This window comes from Rattus norvegicus, chromosome 4 (assembly GCF_021556685.1).
Source record: "Rattus norvegicus strain SHRSP/BbbUtx chromosome 4, alternate assembly SHRSP_T2T, whole genome shotgun sequence".
In the NCBI taxonomy this organism is placed as follows: Eukaryota; Metazoa; Chordata; class Mammalia; order Rodentia; family Muridae; genus Rattus; species Rattus norvegicus.
Genome location: NC_141537.1, coordinates 166,294,127 through 166,314,134, shown reverse-complemented (window position 1 = coordinate 166,314,134; position 20,008 = coordinate 166,294,127). Strand labels below are relative to the sequence as shown.

General features: G+C 36.8%; 1 protein-coding gene across 2 annotated transcripts in view; it reads left to right on the top strand.

The window, feature by feature from the left end:
- Window positions 1-15,977, top strand: part of LOC147995096 (killer cell lectin-like receptor 7) — a 41,933-nt gene extending 25,956 nt beyond the window's left edge. The window contains exons 5-7 of one of the 2 annotated variants that reach the window (XM_087659595.1): window positions 6,083-6,178; window positions 15,535-15,687; window positions 15,767-15,969. In XM_087659595.1, coding sequence (XP_087515721.1) covers window positions 6,083-6,114 — 32 coding nt within the window. In that variant the 3' untranslated portion in view covers window positions 6,115-6,178; window positions 15,535-15,687; window positions 15,767-15,969. Of the gene's footprint in view, window positions 1-6,082; window positions 6,179-15,534; window positions 15,688-15,766 lie in introns of both variants that reach the window. The other variant, XM_087659596.1, reaches the window with a different exon arrangement.
- Window positions 15,978-20,008: the final 4,031 nt, after the last annotated feature.

Genomic DNA, 20,008 nt, shown 5'->3' with positions numbered 1-20,008 from the left:
TAACCATACGCTTTGAATAAACTGACAAAAAATTGAAAAACTGATGTTATGTGTTAGGTCCTTGCATCTTCTGCATTTTTTTCTGAATGGTTAGGGAAAGGAGTAGAAGTTTGAGCTTGGCAGTTTTATTATATTGCCCTAGAGGTAACTCATTGTATATTCAGTCACATTCCTTTGGCCAGAATACAGTCATTCAGCCACATCCAGCTATCTTCCAGGTAGAAAAAGAAAACAAGTTTTCTGAACAAGTAGCCAGTCTCTGTTACCCAGGGTAACCAAGCATAAGGAGGAGAGTTGGAGACTACAAGCACAGATTAAAGGAACATGTAATTTGCTATCAGTCTGAGAGAGGACTTGGTTCTTTTCTTAAACTGTTCATACTGAAGCATTACCAGATTTCAAGCACTGCTGGTGAATGAGCCGGGTCTCCATCAGTAACTCCTGGGGTATTGAAATAAAGATCAGACTAAAGTGTAACACATTAGCTTCTTGCTTATAGAAATGCAGTACTCCTACCCATATTGACATTCAAAGGGGTTTAGGAGATGCATGTGGGAAATAAAATGCTATCCCACCCTTCTTCCCTTTTAGTTACCTTTATTTATTTTACAGCCCATTAGTCATTATGCCCTCCCTGTCCACCCTCCCACAGTTTCTCATCCCATTCCTCATCCCCGTGATTCCTAAAAGATCCCCCACCCCCTCTCCTGCTAGGCCATCCCCACTCCTTGGGGCCTCAAATCTCTTGAGGGTTTGGTGCATCTTCCTCAACTGAGGCCAGGTCAGGCAGTCATCTGCTGTATATGTGTCTGGGGCCTTGAATGAGCACCTGTATGCTGTTTGGTTGTTAGATGTGTGTCTGGGAGAGCTAAGGATTTCTACTTAATGAGACTCCTATTCTGATATGTGGTCTACCTCCTCCACAGCCTCTTCTAGACATTCCCTAATTCAACCACAGGGGTCCCAGTGTTCAGTTAAATGATTGGGTGAAAGTGTATGCAACTGACTTAGCCACCTACATTTGGGCCTCACTGAGAACAGACATGCTAGACTTTTGCCTGTAAGCACACTATAGCATCATTAGTAGTGTCAGACTTGGAACCTCTCCAAGAAGTGGATCATAATTTGGGCCAGTTACTGCAGTGCCTTCCTCTCAGTCTCTTCTTTTATGTTTCTGCAGTTCTTTTAGAGAGGAAAAATTCTGGGTCAGAATTTTTGACTGTGGGATTGCAACCCCATCCCTTCACTTGATGTCTTGTATTTCTACTGGAAGTGGACTCTAGAAGTTATATTTTCCCACAGTTAAGCTTTTCATCTAAGTTCCCCTCCCTTAGAGTACTCTCACCTCTGAGGTCTCTAGAATTTTCTTGAAGGTTCCCCTACCTCCTATCCCTGAGTTTGCACACTTCCATTCATTCTGCTGTCCCTGAGGGTTTCATTCCTATTTTCCCTACCCATACCTGGCCATATACCTGTATCCTCTTCTTTTCCCTTCTCCCAGCTAGGTCACTCTCTACATCTTTCTGCAGAGATTAATTTCTTAACCCTCCAAAGTGGAATTGAACTAGTCTCACTTGGGCCCTTCTGTTTGTTAGCCTTGAGGACTGTGGATTGTATCCTTGGTATACTATACTTTATTGGCAAATATTCAGTTATTAGTGAATATATACCACGTGATCTATGTTTATTATTGAGTACATACATGCTCCTACAGTCCGTGCCCTAACTTCTCCACTGGGTTCCCCATTCTCAGTCTGATGTTTGGCTGTGTATATCAGTATCTGTACTGGTCAGGCTCTAGCACAGTCTCTCAGGTGCAAAGTTATACCAGGCTCCTGTGTGAAAGCAATTCTTGGTATCAACAATAATGTTTAGGTTTGGTGTCTGCATATGAGATGTATCCCTAGATGGGGCAGACGTTTTATGGGGTTTCCTTCAGTCACTGCTCCATTCTCTGTCCTGGGATTTCCTTTTGACAGGAGGAATTATGAATTAATATTTTTGAGGTTGGTGAGTGACTCCATCCCTCCACCAGGGGATGTATCTATCCACTGGTTATGATCTGTGCAGGATCTATCTCTCCTTTGTTAGGTATTTTGGTTAATGTCCTCCCTGTTTTCTACTGGGAAATTCTTAGATTCCTGGCATCTGGGATTTTCTAGTAGCTACCCCCACTTTCCCATCCCCCACTATTATACACTGCCTTTCACATTCCTGACCATCTGTACTTTTCCTCCATCTCCTCACGTATCTGAACCAGGCTTGCTTTTTCCCACCCCCTCATTTCTCCCTTCCAGATCCCTCTCTCCCTCTACTTCTGAAGATGATTTCCCCCTTCTGAGTAGGACTGAGGTATCCACACTTGTAATATCCTTTTTGCTTGAGTTTCATAGGATTTGTGATTTTTTGAAAGTGCTACATTATAAAATTTGTGACAGGAGAAAAAAGCTCCAAAGAAATGTTAGAAGTATTCTAGACTGATCAAAAACATTTTTTATCATTATTATAAAATAACTTAATTATTTATAATGGTTGTCCTAATGATGTAATACCTATGATTATGAAGTTGAGGGAGGAGAATTATAACTTTCAGGACAATCTGGACATCCAATGAAATTCCAGGCCAGCATGAGCTACACAATGATACCTCTTCAAAGAAAAATGGAGGTTCAAGATAGTTTTTTAATTGAGCATGGCCATTCCCAGCACTTCTCTAAACTAAATATTCATATTGAAGCAGTCTTTCAACAAAAACTCCACACATTTTAATGTATTTAACTTGAAACATTTGGGCATTTGAACATATTATTGAAGGCATCAAAATACTCAGGAGAACAGGTTATCTACATCAAAACCACCCTAGGATGTCTCTTATATCACTTAAAGTAAGAGTATTTAACAACGACATGAAACAATGTTAAGTGCACAGTAGTGTGTAGATTTGTGTGGGCACAATGAGTTACTGCAGATCTAGAATTCTTTCATTAGTTTAACTGCCTCTGAATGGCAAGTCTTCATTTCCTACCCTCTGGCTCCGGATATCTCACAAGCCTCTAATTCATAGAAGTAGGCTGATTTAGAAATATAATCTGCATGGTATCATAAGTATGGTCCTAGGCCTGGTGTTTTTCACTTTGTACACAATCCTCAAGTTTATCAATGTTTGTCAGATAGGCTAATATTTCTCTTTTGGGTTTCATGTGAGACATGGTATCATTATGTAGCCCAGGGTGGCTTAGGACACAAAATGTAGCCATGGCTGTCCTGGAAGTCATTACTTAGCCTAGAATGACCCCAAACTTGTTGTGATCTTCCTGTCTCTCTCTTTGACATGCTCAGGTTATAGGCTTAAGTCATCATGACCAGCTGATTAATTTTCCTTCAAAGATAAGTGGTATTCTTATTTCTGTGCGAGTGTTCTACGTTTTCTCTACTGATTCATCCATGGTTGACACAGACAATGTAGTTGAGCACTGGCCCTGTGTGCAAAATGAGATGATATGATAAATGTGGAATTAAATGTTTGACCAGTTAGGTCCATGGAGATTTACACTAAAACTGTCCACAATATTTCCTGCACAGTATTCTTTTTTGGGGACGTGGGTTGGTATGGTGATTATCTAGCATGTGCAAGGTTTTGCATTTTATTTCTTAGCACTGCAAAAACAATAATTAGAAAAATAGAATAAATAGATGTAGACATGGAGGGTTTTGAGAGAGTTCTGAGCACTGATCCAAGACACATAGGAAAAATCACGTAACTAAAATTTACAACAAAAATCGAAATATTATGAATATCTGGGCTATGAATGTGACCAGTTTTTAAATACTTGCCTATTATGTGTGAAGCTATGGATTTATTCCATAGCATTGCATTAGCCAGGCATAGAGGTACATATCTCCAATCCCAGCACTCAAGATGTGAAGGCAGAAGGATCCGATGTTTAAAGTCATTCCCAACTATCTGTCATGGTTGAGAACATCCTGAGCTGCATAAGACCTTGCCTCAAAAATGATTGAAAAATCGTCGTCAATTGTTTTTTGCATGTTACAAAAATTAGTGATATCTTGTAAAACATTTGGATTTATTTTTTAATTATTATTTTTTATTAACTTGAGTATTTCTTATATACATTTCGAGTGTTATTCCCTTTCCTGGTTTCCGGGCAAACATCCCCCTCCCCCCTACCCTTCCCTATGGGTGTTCCCCTCCCAACCGTCCCCCCATTGCCGCCCCATAGCTAATTTTTAAGAATTCAATTTAACCACGAATCAGTTTATCTTTATTTTTATCAATTGGAGGTGGTTATTTGTTGGATGTATCCCCGTTATTGCTCCATTCCTAATCCCTACATTTCTTTTAGACAAGAGAAGATAGGGACAAAGATCTTGTGAGTTTGTTGGTATTACTATTACTCCCTTGGTGTTCTTTCCTGGCCGTAGGAAGCATCTTCCTTAGGCAACATAGAGTTGCAGCTAAGAACACTCCCATTGATATTTGTGTGCCTCCCATATCACTGATCTCCATCATTTCCTGTAGATGTTCCCTAACTACCCACATCAGTTGTAGATTTCCATTCATTCTCATGGCCATCAAACCCTCCCCTTTACTCCTCCCAACACCTGACCCCGAATCCTTATACCCCTCATAATCCCTTTTCCTACAAAGTTCTCTCCTTCCAATGGCTTCTATAACTATTACATTTCTGTTTTCAAGTGAGACTGAAGCATCATTGCTTCAGTGGTATGTGGTATATGGCACGGGCATCATTATTTTATGGCTAATATCATTTATAAGTAAATATATACCATGCATATACTTTAGTGACTTGGTTATGTCACTCAGGATGATATTCTCAAGTTCCATCCATTTGTCTCCAAAATTCATGATGTCTTTGTTTTACACAGCTGAATAGTATTCCATTGTGCAGATGTACCACATTTTCTTTATTCATTCTTTAGTGGAGGGGCATCTAAGATATTTCTAGTTTCTCACTATAAGTAAACACTACTATGAACATAGTTGACAATAAATGAGCCTTTGTGAGATGGTAGAGGATGTTTTGTGTATATGTCCAGCAGTGGTATATCTGGTTCTTGAGGTAGAACTATTATAAGCTTTCTGAGATACCATCAAATTGGTTTCCAAAATAGTTTTACAAATATGCCCTTCCACAAGAAGTAGAGTATTGTTCCCCTTGCTCTGAATCTTTGCGAGCATGTCATATCATTTGACTCTAAATCTTAGCCATTCCTATTGGTTTAAGATGGGATTTCAGAGTTATTCTGATTTCCATTTCCTTGATGGGTAAGGACTTTGAACACTTCTAATGTGCTTGTTAGACATTTGAGATTCCTCTGTTGAGAATTATCTGTTTAGGTCAGGTATGAAAGATGCAATAGAGAAATTGATACATCAGTCATAGAAAATGCTAAATCTAAAAAATTCCTTTCTTAAGTAGGAAGGTTGTGAGTTCAAAGACACCCTTGGTTACATAGTGAGACTTGCTTTAAGAAATGCAGTCACACATTTATCCTGTACCCAATATCTCAGAATATCTCAAGTTTTCATTTAAATAACTTGTTGAACTGACATCAATTTTTGACTTAGATGTGCTACTAGTAGGAAGTCACTTAGAAACTGAACCCCACAGTAGGATTGAGTGGTGGAAGGACAGCCCAGCAGATAATGACACATACATGCTGAGAATTCTTCCTGCTTGTTCTTCTCTCATCAAACAGATAGAAATTTCATAATAAAGTGTGTTGTTTTGTTTTCGGAAGTTCCTTCAGCACCAGGTTACTTCAGATAATTACTGGATTGGATTGAAATATAATAATAAAAAAGGATGGACAATGGACAATCTAAACTGAGTTTCTGAACCCTTTAGATTCTAACACTGGTGTGGGAATTAGAAAAATTGTGTACAAAGGCTTTTCTCTCAATTCCCATGTCTTTCCCCATTTTCTATGAGCTCATGTGTAAGGCAAGTTGCATAAGGCAGTCTCTAAGAAAGTTTTACAGAAGAAAGTTGTATGTTCAGAAATTGACAAAAATGTTTTAATACTGTATACATCTCAGGATTGTGTCTTCTAAGAAGCAAAGGGCACTAGCAAGTCAACAGCTTTAGATGAAATTGTGTGAAGTGATTGAATCATCATGACAGATACAATGAGTGTGAGTATCTCAGATACTTTTTACTGTAGTTACCTTACACAATTTTTGGTTTATGAACTTGTTTATATATATATATATATATATATATATATATATATATATATATACATATATATGCATACCTTCCATTTGTTATGCAAATCCAACTATTTTTGTTTATTTATAACATGGTAGAAAAATTTTAACTACTTATATTTATTAATAATATGTATTTTGTGAGTATCTCATATACATCAAATAATATGTGAATATATCATCCCCTAGTCCCACTAAAAGGTGTAACAAGTGCCCCTCTAAATCATGTCATTGTAATTAGCTGTCCATATGTGCCTGGTTGTAGGCTCTCCATTGGAAAAAAGAAACACAAAAGTGGCCACACCCTCAATAAAGAACATTTCCCTTTTCTAGCAGCTTTCACCTATAAATAATGATTTCTAAAAAAGTAAGAAATCTTTAAGAAATTTCATCTTGTCTGGAAAATCTCATTTCAGAAATCTTTTTTTTCTTTTCTCATTTCACATACTTTCCATGTCTTCTTCTCTGCTCTTCCCTGAGACATGCTGGTGGTAGGGAGAGGAAGAAGTTGATGTAGATGTCTCCTTTAAGCCTCTACACATAAACACTTATACTAAGTTCATTTACCAGTTCTGTCTCTCTGCATGAACTACAAAGAAGCATCTGTAATGGAAGTTGAGAGCAGCAAAAGTCAAGGCTGTAACTATGAATGTTTAGAATGCACTCTAATCACTGACCACTTAGCAGAGTGATAGTAGCAAGTTCCAACCTAGGTCTTGGACCTCTGTTAAATCTTGGGCTTTTGATTTGGATTACAACATCAGTCATTATTCTGTTATATGGTAAAGACCTTAGTTCCAATAAGAAAACCGCTATCCTATGACCTATCTTTCCTAGCAGGTCAGCCCTATAGTATGCAGAGTCCAGTGCAGGTAGGACTAATCATATCTATTCTCTCCTCATCCTGCAAAATACCTACTAACCCTTTGAAAGCCAGTCCAAGGAATGATATTTCCATATTGGTTTGAGATAGACTTCTCTATGTGTTCATGTCAAAGTGTGGAGCATCTGCAGCAATAAGGCTTTACCAAGTAGTTATGGTAAGCAAGTGCAGGAGCAATACCTATGCTGCATTGGAGTCCTCTGTCATCTCCCTGATCAGTAAGTGAATCCTCTGGGGTATCCTTTGTCTTGCACTTTGGTTTTCTTTTAAAAACTCATATCTTCTGTAATTGTAACTCTTTTCTAAACGTCCATGTTTTAACTAACTTTTTTCATAGAATGTATTTTGATCACATTCCATACTCTCTGAATACTTCTTGGTCCACACCTTCCTACACAGTCATTGTCATGCTTTTTCTCTGTCCCCAAAAAACAACACCAGAAAATAAAAAAATAAAATCAAACTAGCAAAAAAAAAAACAATTTAAAAAAGTAAGACAAAAAAGTCCCCCCTCAAACAAACAAACAAACAAACAAGCAAACACACACAGAAACAAAAACCACACATTAAAAAAAAAAACAAGAAAACACCAAACCACCAAGGAAATATGAAGGCAGTTTTGTGTAGGCCAACTCTAAACTAGCTAACTAGTAGGTTTCCATAAGGCCTTTATCCATCCTTGGTTTTGCTTAATCCATCCTTTTTCCTCACTTTTCCCTTATTTTTCTGTACTCATCCACATTTGTCCTTGAGTCCTCAGAATCCCCCTCTGTCTTCACATCATATATTTATCAATTTTTTATTATGTTGATGGTTTTTAGAAGTACAAATTTTAAGAAATCACTGCATAATTATGAGTTTTATTATAACTTTCCTAGGGATTTATATGCTGAATTGCATTTACATAAGTAAAAAAATTAATTTTTATTACTTTGTAGAGATTTTGAGATAGGGACTTTTGTCACACAGGCTATCCTTGAACTCATGATCCTCATGTCTATATTTCTTAGGGGTTGGGATTATGGGCAGGTATATCTGGCCTGTATATTTTCTTTTGAAAAAGGTCAGTTATACTTATTCCACATGTGCTAGTTGGTAATTGTGTTGTTTGTACTTTTGAGGGTTTAATGTACTGTTTCTGTTGTCTTTTGTTATGATGTCATTTTATTTGTGGTATTCACTGGCTTTCTTCTTCAGCAGCTGCAGAAAATACAGAAACTATCTGAGGCATGCTCCCCACAATAATAACTTTCTCAGGAATCCTTTATTCAGTGTCTGGGAACATGGCACATCTAGCTCACTTCTATTCTAAATGTGTCCCTGTCAGTGTGGACAGATAGGCTCCAAATATTTCTAAAAATATTTTCCTCTATTTCTTCAAAGAAAATTCTTAAGCAGGCTGTCACAGAAATGACCACAGGATAGACTGCTTTAGCACATGTACTAATATGTTCTAATCACAGAGATTATTAGTACTGTTATTAATTTTAGTTTGCCTATATGAAGCATAATTTCACATTGACTATCATGAGTTTTCTCATGATATCTCCTCCTAAGGACTCAATCTCCTAAGGACTAGAATTTCTATTCAATTTCTTGACCACTATGGGGTCAAGCCTTGGCAGAACTTTTCTTCCCATTGTTGCCCAACAAGGCCATCGTCTGCTACATATGTAGCTGGAGCCATGGCTCTGTCCATTTGTACACTTTGGGTAGTGGTTGAGTTCCTGGGGGCTCTGGTTGGTTGATATTGTGGGTTCAAGTGGGATTGCAAGCCCCTTCAGGTCCTTCAAATTGTTCTAACTACACCATGAGAACACCATTCTCAGTTCAATGGTTTTCTTCTAGCATTCACCTCTGTTTTTGTCATGCTCTGATTGAGTCTTTCAGGAGACAGCTATATCAGGTTCCTGTTAGCCTGTTAGCATGCACCTCATGCATCCGCAAAATTTTCTGGTTTTGGAGGCTGTATGTGGGGCAGGTGGGGCAGGAACTGAATGGCTATTCCTTTGTCTCTGATACAAATATTTTCTTCATATCTGCTTCTATGAATATTTTTGTTCCCCCTTCTAATAAGGACTGAAGCATCCACACTTTGGTCATCCTTCATCTTGAGCTACATGTGGTCTGTATATTGTGTCTTGGGTAATAGGAGCTTTTGGGTTAATATCCACTTATCAGTGAGTGAATATCATGTGTGGTTTTTTTTTTTGTGATTGGGCTATCTCTCTCAGGATGATATTTTCTCATTACATCCATGTGCATATGAATTTCACGGAGTCATTGGTTTTGATAGCTGAGTAATACTCCATTGTGTAGAGGTAGCACATCTACTATACCCATTCCTCTGTTGAAGGGCATATGGGTTCTTTCTAGTTTCTGGCTATTATAAATAAGGTTGCTATGAATATAGTAGACCATGTGTAATTGTTATATGTTGGAGCATCTTTTGGGTATATACCCTGTGATTTGCTTGATTCTGGAAATAGTACTATGTCCAAAATTTTGTTAAAGCTGCAGACTGATTTCCCAAGTGGTTATACCTGCTTGCAATCCAACCAGCAATGGAGGAATGTTCCTCTTTCTCCACATCATACCCAGCATCTCTTTTCACCTGAGTTTTTGATCTTAGCCATTCTGACAAGTGTGAGGTATAATCTCAGGGTTGTTTTGATTTGCATTTCTCTGATGAGTAAGTATGTTGAACATTTCTTAAAGTGCTTTTCAGCCATTTGATATTCCTCAGCTGAGAATTCTTGGCTTAATCGGTACCTAACTTATTATTAAGGTTATTTAACTCTCTCCAGTCTACCTTTTGAGTTCTCATATACATGGGATATTAGCCCTCTATCAGATGTAGGACTTGTAAAGCTCTTTTCCCAACATATTCGTTGTCATTTTGTCCTAATGACAACATCCTTTGCCTACCAGAAGATTTGCAATTTTATGAAGTCCCATTTGTCGATTCTTGATCTTAGAGCATAAGCCATTGGTGTTCTGTTCAGCAAATTTTCCTCCGTGCCCATGTGTTCAAAACTTTTTTTCTATTAGTTTGAGTGTATCTGGTTTTATGTGGATGTCCTTAACCCACTTGGGTTTGAACATTATACAGGATGAAAAGAAAGGATCGATTTGCATTCATCTAGGTGCTGACTTCCAGTTTAACCAGCACCATTTGTTGAAACTGCTATCATTTTACACTGGATAGTTTTAGCTCCTTTTTCAAAGATCAAGTGACCATACGAGTGTGGGGGTTCATTTCTGGGTCTTGAATTCTACTATATTGATCTGCCTGTCTGTCACTGTACCAATAAAATACAGTTGTTATCACTATTGTTCTGTAATACAGGTTTAGGTGAAAAGCTCTTTTATTGTTGCAGATAGTTTTCACTATGCTGTTTTTTTTATTTCAAGTGAATTTGCAAATTGCTCTATCTCTATGAAGAATTGAGTGGGCATTTTGATGGGGTTTCATTGAATCTATAGACTGCTTTTGGCAAAATTGCAATTTTTGCTATATTAATGTGGCCAATCCAAGAGCATGGGAGTTCATTCTACCTTTGATATTTTCTTCAATTTATTTCTTCAGAGACTTGAATTTCTTGTCATGCAGATCTTTCACTTGCTTCATTAGGGTCACACAAAGTTATTTTATGTTATTTGTTACTACTGTGAAGGGTGTCACTTCCTGACTTTCTTTTTCAGCCAGTTTATCTTTTTTAGCAGAGGAAGGCTACTGATTTATTTGAGTTAATTTTATATAAAGCCACTTTGCTGAAGTTGGTTATCAGGTTTAGTAGTTCTCTGGTGGAACTTTTAGGGAAACCTAAGTACACTATCATATCATCTGTAAATAGTGATATTTTGATTTATTCACTTACAATTTGTGTCCTTTTGAACTCTTTTGGTTGTCTGATTCCCCTTAGTTCTATTTTGAATAGGTAGGGAGAGAGTGGGCAGCCTTGTCTAGTCCCTGATTTTAGTGTGATTTCTTCAAGTTTCTCTCCATTTAGTTTGATGTTGGCTACTGGTTTTCTGCATATTGTTTTTACTATGTTTAGGTATGAGCTTGATGTTTCCAAGTCTTTTTAACATGAAGGGGTGTTGAATTTTGTTAAATGCTTTCTAAGTATTTAAACACATGATCATGTTTTCTTTTTTTTTTTTTAGTTTGTTTACATAGTGCTTTACATAGTTGAATTTCCATATATTGAACCATCCCTCCATTTCTGGGATGAAGCGTACTTGATAATGATGGATGATTGCTTTGATGTGTTCATGGATTGAGTTTGAGAGAATTTTATTGAGTATTATTTCATTGCTATTAATAAGGGAAATTGGTCTGTAATTGTCTTTCTGTGTGGGGTCTTTGTATGATTTAGGTTTAAGAATATTTGTGGCTTCATTGATCAAATTGGTTAGTGTTCCTTCTGTTTTTATTTTCTGGAATGGTTTGAACAGTATTGGTATTAGGATTTCTATGAAAGTGTCATAGAGTTCTGCACTAATTCCATCTTATCATAGGGATTTTTTTTGGTTGGATGGCTTTTAATTAGTACTTCTATATTTAAGGGGTATGGGACCCTTTAGATGGTTTATCTGATCCTGATTTAAGTTTGTTACCTGTATTCTGCATAGAAAATTGTCCATTTTACTCAGATTTTCCAGTTGTGTTAAACATAGGCTTTTGGAGTAGGATCTGATGATTTTTAGGATTTTCTCAGATGCTGTTGTTCTTTCTCCCCTTTCATTTCTGATTTTGTTCATTTGGATACACTCTCTGTGCCCTCTGGTTAGTCTGGCTAAGGATTTATCTATCTTGTTGATTTTCTGGAAGAACCAGGTTCTGGTTTCCTTTAATCTTTGAATAGTTCTTTTTGCTTTGTTTGGTTGATTTCAGCCCAGAGCTACATTATTTCCTGCTGTTTATTCCTCTTTGGTGTATTTGCTTCTTTTTTCTAGAGCTTTAAATGTGCTGTCAAGTTGCTAAGGTATGCACTTTCCTCTTTCTTTTTGAGGCACTCAGAGCTATGAGATATTCATTTAGTACTGCTTTAATTGTGTCCCATAAGTTTGGGTATGTTGCATCTTCATTTTCATTAAATTCTTTAATTAAACATAATCCTATGTTTAACACAACTGGAAAATCTGAATAAAATGGACAATTTTCTATGCAGGATGCAGGTAACAAACCTAAATCAGGATCAGATAAACCATTTAAAGGTTCCCATAACCCTTAAATATAGAAGTAGTAATTAAAAGTCATCCAACCAAAAAAAATCCCTATGATAAGATGGAATTAGTGCAGACTTGTATGACACTTTCATAGTAATCCTAATCCTTCCTTGACCAAGTTATCATTGAGTAGATTGTTATTCAACTTTCATGTGAATGGGGGCTTTCTGTCATTTTTTTTTGTTATTAAATACCAGCCTTTATCCGTGGTGATATGATAGGATGCATGTGATTATTTGAATCTTATTTTATCTTTTAGGCATGTTTTCTGACGGATTAAATGATCAATTTTGAGAACGTAATATGAAATGCTTAGAAGAAGGTATATTCTTTATTTTAGGATGAAATATTCTGCTCAATTCACTTGGTTTATAACCTTTGTTAGTTTCTCTATGTCTCTGTTAAATTTCTGTTTTTATGATCTGTCCATTGATGAGATCGGGGTGTTGAAATCTCTGACTCTTTATTATTCATTGAGGTACAATGTGTCCTTTGAACTGTAGTAATATTTATTTTATGAATGTAGGTGCCCTTGTACTTACAGCATAGATATTCAGGATTGAGAGTTCATTTTGGTGGGTTTTTCCTTGGATGAATATGAAGTAACCCTCCTTATCCTTTGCCTGAAAGTCAATTTTATTAAATTTTAGTAGTGCCACTCCAGCTTTTTCTTGGGACCATTAATTTGGAAAATTGTTTTCCAGCCTTTTTCTCTGAGGCAGTGCCTGTCTTTGTTACTGAGGTGTGTTTCTTATATGCATCAAAATGCTGGGTCCTTTTTCTATATCCAGTCTGTTAGTCTATGTCTTTTTATTGGGGAAATGAGTCCATTGATGTTAAGGAATATTAAGGAATAGTGATATTCGTTTCCTGTTATTTTTGTTGTTAGAGGTTTAATTATGTTGTGTGCTTTTTTTTTGGTATTGTTGCAAGAAGATTAATTTGTTGCATTTTCTAGGATGTAGTTTCCTTCTTTGTGTTGGGATTTTCTTTCTATTATCCTTTATAGGACTGGATATGTGGAAACATACTGTGTAAATTTGGTTTTCTCTTGCAATTTTTGATTCTTTTCATCTATGTTAATGACAGTTTTGCTGAATACAGTAGCCTGTGTTGGCATTTGTGTTTTCTTAAGTTCTATATATCTGCCCAGGATCTCCTGGCTTTCAGAATCTCTGGTAAGAAATCTGGTGTAATTCTGATAAGTGTGCCTTTATTTGTTACTTGACCTTTTTCCCTTACTGCTTTTAATACTTTTTCTTTGTTTTGTACATTTGGTGTTTTGTCTCCATTTGTGATTTCTTTATAATTTCTATCTATATTTTTAGATCCTGGATTATTTTGTTCAATTATTCAACTATTTGGTTTTGTTTTCTCGTGAATCTTTACAGGATTTTTGTGTTTCCTCTATTTGTTTATCTGTGCTGTCTTATATTTCTTTAATGGAGTTATTTATGTTCTTCTTAAAGTCCCCTATCATCATCATGAGGTATGATTTTAAGTACAAATCCTGCCTTCCTTGTGTGTTGGAATATACATTATTTTCTTTGGTGAGAGAACTGAATTCTGATGATGCCAAATAGTCTTAGTTTCTGTTGCTTTTGTTCCTATGTTTGCCTCTTGCCATCATGTTGTCTCTGTATTAGCTAGTCTTTTTGTCTCTGACTGTGACTTTTTCCTCCTGTAAGACTGTGTTTCATTACTCTTGGACACTTGTTTTCTCTAAGTCGAATCTGGGTACAGAGATGTGATACCAGTTCAGCTTTGGGTACAGGCAGAAACAGAAGGGTCCTGTCCGTGTCTGCTCCTGGGTTTATGTGTTCTATGGGCTTCAGGCAGGTCACTTGGAGCAGAAGAGTTGACCTGACCTCTGCTCTCAGTTTTTTCAGTGCCCCTGATGTCTGGCTTTCAGCTCTTGTCATGGGCAAAGACAAGAACGACCCTCTCTCTGATTACTCCTAGGTTCCTCTGTCCAGAATGCTCTAGTTGGGTTCCTCTTGGGCCAGGAATGTGACTCCCCTGAGCTCTCAGAATTGTCTGCACTTCTGAATGCCCATCTCTCTCCCATATAGGATTTGGCTACAGAGAGCTGTGGCAGCGATTCCTCTCATCTTAAACCCACAGTTCAAAGACACCGATGTATTTTGCTAAAGATTCATTCCTTTGAAGTCACAGTCCTATGTAGTTTCGAATGATTTCAATTGTGACATAGTAGGCCTCCAGGAATCTAATATTGAAGGTCTCCATTATAAGTGCATTTTTACTTAGATTTCCCTTTTGGAGATAGAGCTGGCTGTAGTGCTTCTCTGATAATCTAAAACTTGATCCACCTCCTGCTAATGTTTCAGACGTGTGATTTATGCAGGTTTACACAAGAAGATCATAGTTATTAAATACTTACCTTTTGAATTCTGCTTTTCTACATATCTCAGGTTGTCTGAGAACTAACTATCCTTTTTTTTTTTTTTTTTTTTTTGGTTCTTTTTTTCGGAGCTGGGGACCGAACCCAGGGCCTTGCGCTTCCTAGGTAAGCGCTCTACCACTGAGCTAAATCCCCAGCCCCTTATCCTTGTTTTTATTTCTATGCACTAATTTCATCTGTGTTCTATTGTATTTTTATTTTGCATTTAACTTTTTTTAAAATTTAAGTCCTATACCATCCTGCAGATTACCATATTTCTTTGAAGGCCCATTTGCTAGGATGTAGTGTAGGAAAAAGAACATAACAATCCAAATATTAATTATATGCCTTCATCTGTGATATTCATATCTTCTTTTACTCCTTAAAACATGAGCATATGAGACCATGTCCTGTGTTACACACACACACATCTGTTTTTTTTTTTTACTTTTATACTACCATTTTTATTGACAAGATATATGTGGGAGAGTATGCTCAACACAAAATAGTTCCTGGGAAATATGTATAATCAGTTTTCCCTGCCAACCACAAATTGCAAGTGTGAAATAGATGAGGATTTTTTTGACAAAGAGACCACTATTTTTTAATGTGCTTAGAGAAAAAAAAACATGTTTTATTGATTAACCTATGATTAATACTTGTAGTTTTGTCTACTTTAGTGAAAAGAATTTTTAAAATCATGACTTGTTTCAGAGACTGTTCAAAATTCAGCAGTTGCCCACTGTTCTCTGTGTTCTTCAGTGTACTGAGCATAAGGAAGTTCAATCTAAAAGATGGAGGATGTGTATTCTTATCTAAAACAAGACTAGAAAATAATAAGTGTGATAATTCATACAGCTGTATTTGTGGGAAGACACTGGATAAATTCCCTGTCTGACTGTTGGAGTGTTAAAGGTAAAATGGAAATGTTCTGGTTGACATTTGTCTATGATAATAATCCATGACTCCTTATAAACAAGTGTTTTGATCATAGGACTTAGTCTGCTGTGCAAACAGAGAGACAACCTGGAAGATTTATTCTCTGGAATCTGACTTGACAGAGCAGAGGACATCTTCTTCCCTTGTAAAGAGAAGAGAGACCTACTTTGGTGTGTGTCCAGGCTCAATGTCAAAGCATTGAGGAATCTGTTCTATTTGCATAAACTCCCTTAGAAGTAAATAAAGAATACTCATTAACAGCCTGAGTTCTTAATTATGAGTAGAGTAAATCATCTTAAATAAAAGCACAATTTTGTCCTTCATCCACCAATCTTCTGTAATAACTAAGTTATCTGGAGTAAGGTAAGCTGACCAGACCAGCCTGCCAAAACAGGAGGACCTCCACATTACACTAACCTATCTCTTCAATTTCATAAGATCTGTGGATGCTGAAGGGATCTGCAGATTCTGAACTGACACATAATAATTACAACACAAAGTCTACAGAGTGAGGAAAGAATATTAAAATAAGTAAGGGGAAACGGCAGTTAACATACAAAGTTAGATCTATCAGAATCACACTAGACTTCCCAACAAAGACTCAAAAACTTGAAAGGTCTATACAGATATTTTGCGACCTCTAAAAATTCATAGATCCCAACCTATAATATATAATATACAGCAAAGCTCTCAATCAACATAGACTGATTGAAGAAGATAAATCCAAATTCAAGGATATCCACAAATCCAGCCCTACAGAAAATACTAGAAAGAAAACTCAAAGTCAATGAAGATATCTACATTCAAGGAAACATGGGGAATACAAAACTCCATATGAGCAAAAACAAGGGAAGAACACACACACACACACACACACACACACACACACACACACACACACACAAACATTAACACCATTAACATCAAGATAACAGGAAATATCAATAACTGGTTATTAATTTCTCTCAATATCAGTGAATTCAATTCCCCAATAAAACACAGGCTAACAGAATATACACAGAAAAAGAGGTCCCATCATTTAGTTGCATGCAAGAAACACACCTTAGAAATAAAGATTGCTATTACCTCAGAGTAAAGAGCTGAAAAAAGTATTCCAAACCAATGTACCCAGGACTAAATATGTAATTGTCATTCTAATATCTAATAAAGTAGACTTTCCACCACAATTAATCAAAAGAGATAGGAAGACACTTCCTACTCACCAAAGGAAAATTCTACCAAGATGTTACCTCGATTCTGAACAACTATGTCCACATACAAGGGCAAAATTATTTGAAAAAGAAACATTGCTAAAGTTTAAATACCACATTAAACCCTACACATTAATAGCAGGAGATTTGAACGCTCATCTATAACCACTTTACTGGTCATCCAGTCAAAAATGAAATGGAGAAAAATAAAATAACAGACATTATGAATTAAAAGGTCCTAAGAGTCATTTATAGAATTTATCACCCAAATATGAAACAAAATGGCTACTTCTCAGCATCTCATGTATCCTTCTCCAAAACTGATTCTATAGTCACTCATACAATAAGCCTCAACAGATTCAAGAAAATTGAAATACCTCATGTGTCTCATTAGACCACCATGAATTATAGCTGAACGTAAACTGTGGAAACACGACAAATCCTATATACTTGGGGACATTGTATGATCATATCCATCACCTCTTTGCACCTTCAACTTTTCCTTGCATTTGTCCTAACATGTTTTTCTCTAAACCATGTCTTCTTAGTGATGTTCAGAGGTGCATGGTTCTAAAGCATTTACTGGCATATGTCAGCAGCTTGAGAGCACACCTAAAATCTCTAGAACAAAAAGAAGCAAATACACACAGGAGGAGTAGAAGGCAAGAAATAATCAAACTCAGAGCTGAAATCAACCGAGCAGAAACAAAAAGGACCATAGAAAGAATCAACAGAACCAAAAGTTGGTTCTTTGAGAAAATCAACAAGATAGATAAACCCTTAGCCAGACTAACGAGAGGACACAGAGCGTGTGTCCAAATTAACAAAATCAGAAATGAAAAGGGAGACATAACTACAGATTCAGAGGAAATTGAAAAAATCATCAGATATTACTATAAAAGCCTATATTCAACAAAACTTGAAAATCTACAGGAAATGTACAATTTCCTAGACAGATACCAGGTAGCGAAGTTAAATCAGGAACAGATAAACCAGTTAAACAACCCCATAACTCCTAAGGAAATAGAAGCAGTCATTAAAGGTCTCCCAACCAAAAAGAGCCCAGGTCCAGACAGGTTTAGTGCAGAATTCTATCAGACCTTCATAGAAGACCTCATACCAATATTATCCAAACTATTCCACAAAATTGAAACAGATGGAGCACTACTGAATTCCTTCTATGAAGCCACAATTACTCTTATACCTAAACCACACAAAGACTCAACAAAGAAAGAGAACTTCAGACCAATTTCCCTTATGAATATCGACGCCAAAATACTCAATAAAATTCTGGCAAACTGAATCCAAGAGCACATCAAAACAATCATCCACCATGATCAAGTAGGCTTCATCCCAGGCATGCAGGGATGGTTTAATATACGGAAAACCATCAACGTGATCCATTACATAAACAAACTGAAAGAACAAAACCGCATGATCATTTCATTAGATGCTGAGAAACCATTTGAAAAAATTCAACACCCCATCATGATAAAAGTCCTGGAAAGAATATGAATTCAGGACCCATACCTGAACATAGTAAAAGCCATATACAGCAAACCAGTTGCTAACATTAGACTAAATGGAGAGAAACTTGAAGCAATCCCACTAAAATCAGGGACTAGACAAGGCTGCCCACTCTCTCACTAGTTATTCAATATAGTTCTTGAAGTTCTAGCCAGAGCAATCAGATAGCAAAAGGAGCTCACGGGGATACAGATTGGAAAAGAAGAAGTCAAAATATCACTATTTGCAGATGATATAATAGTATATTTAAGTGATCCCAAAAGTTCCACCAGAGAACTACTAAAGCTGATAAACAACTTCAGCAAAGTGGCTGGGTATACAATTAACTCAAATAAATCAGTAGCCTTCCTCTACACAAAAGAGAAACAAGCTGAGAAAGAAATTAGGGAAACGACACCCTTCATAATAGACCCAAATAATATAAAGTACCTCGGTTTGAATTTAACCAAGCAAGTAAAAGATATGTACAATAAGAACTTCAAGACACTGAAGAAAGAAATTGAAGAAGACCTCAGAAGATGGAAAGATCATCCATGCTCATGGATTGGCAGAATTAATATAGTAAAGATGGCCATTTTACCAAAAGTGATCTACAGATTCAATGCAATCCCCATCAAAATACCAATCCAATTCTTCAAAGAGTTAGACAGAACAATTTGCAAGTTCATCTGGAATAACAAAAAACCCACAATAGCTAAAACTATCCTCAACAATAAAAGGACTTCAGGGGGAATCACTATCCCTGAATTCAAGCAGTATTACAGAGCAATAGTGATAAAAACTGCATGGTATTGGTACAGAGACAGACAGATAGACCAATGGAATAGAATTGAAGACCCAGAAATGAACCCACACACCTATGGTCACTTGATTTTTGACAAAGGAGCCAAAACCATCCAATGGAAAAAAGATAGCATTTTCAGCAAATGGTGCTGGTTCAACTGGAGGGCAACATGTAGAAGAATGCAGATCGACCCATCCTTATCACCCTGTACAAAGCTTAAGTCCAAGTGGATCAAGGACCTCCACATCAAACCAGACACACTCAAACTAATAGAAGAAAAACTAGGGAAGCATCTGGAACACATGGGCACTGGAAAAAAATTTCCTGAACAAAACACCAATGGCTTATGCTCTAAGATCAAGAATCGACAAATGGGATCTCATAAAACTGCAAAGCTTCTGTAAGGCAAAGGACACTGTGTTTAGGACAAAACGGCAACCAACAGATTGGGAAAAGATCTTTACCAATCCTACAAACAGATAGAGGCCTTATATCCAAAATATACAAAGAACTCAAGAAGTTAGACCGCAGGGAGACAAATAACCCTATTAAAAAATGGGGTTCAGAGCTAAACAAACAATTCACAGCTGAGGAATGCCGAATGGCTGAGAAACACCTAAAGAAGTGTTCAACATCTTTAGTCATAAGGGAAATGCAAATCAAAACAACCCTGAGATTTCACCTCACGCCAGTGAGATTGGCTAAGATCAAAAACTCACGTGACAGCAAATGCTGACGAGGCTGCAGAGAAAGAGGAAGTAATTAAACTCAGGGC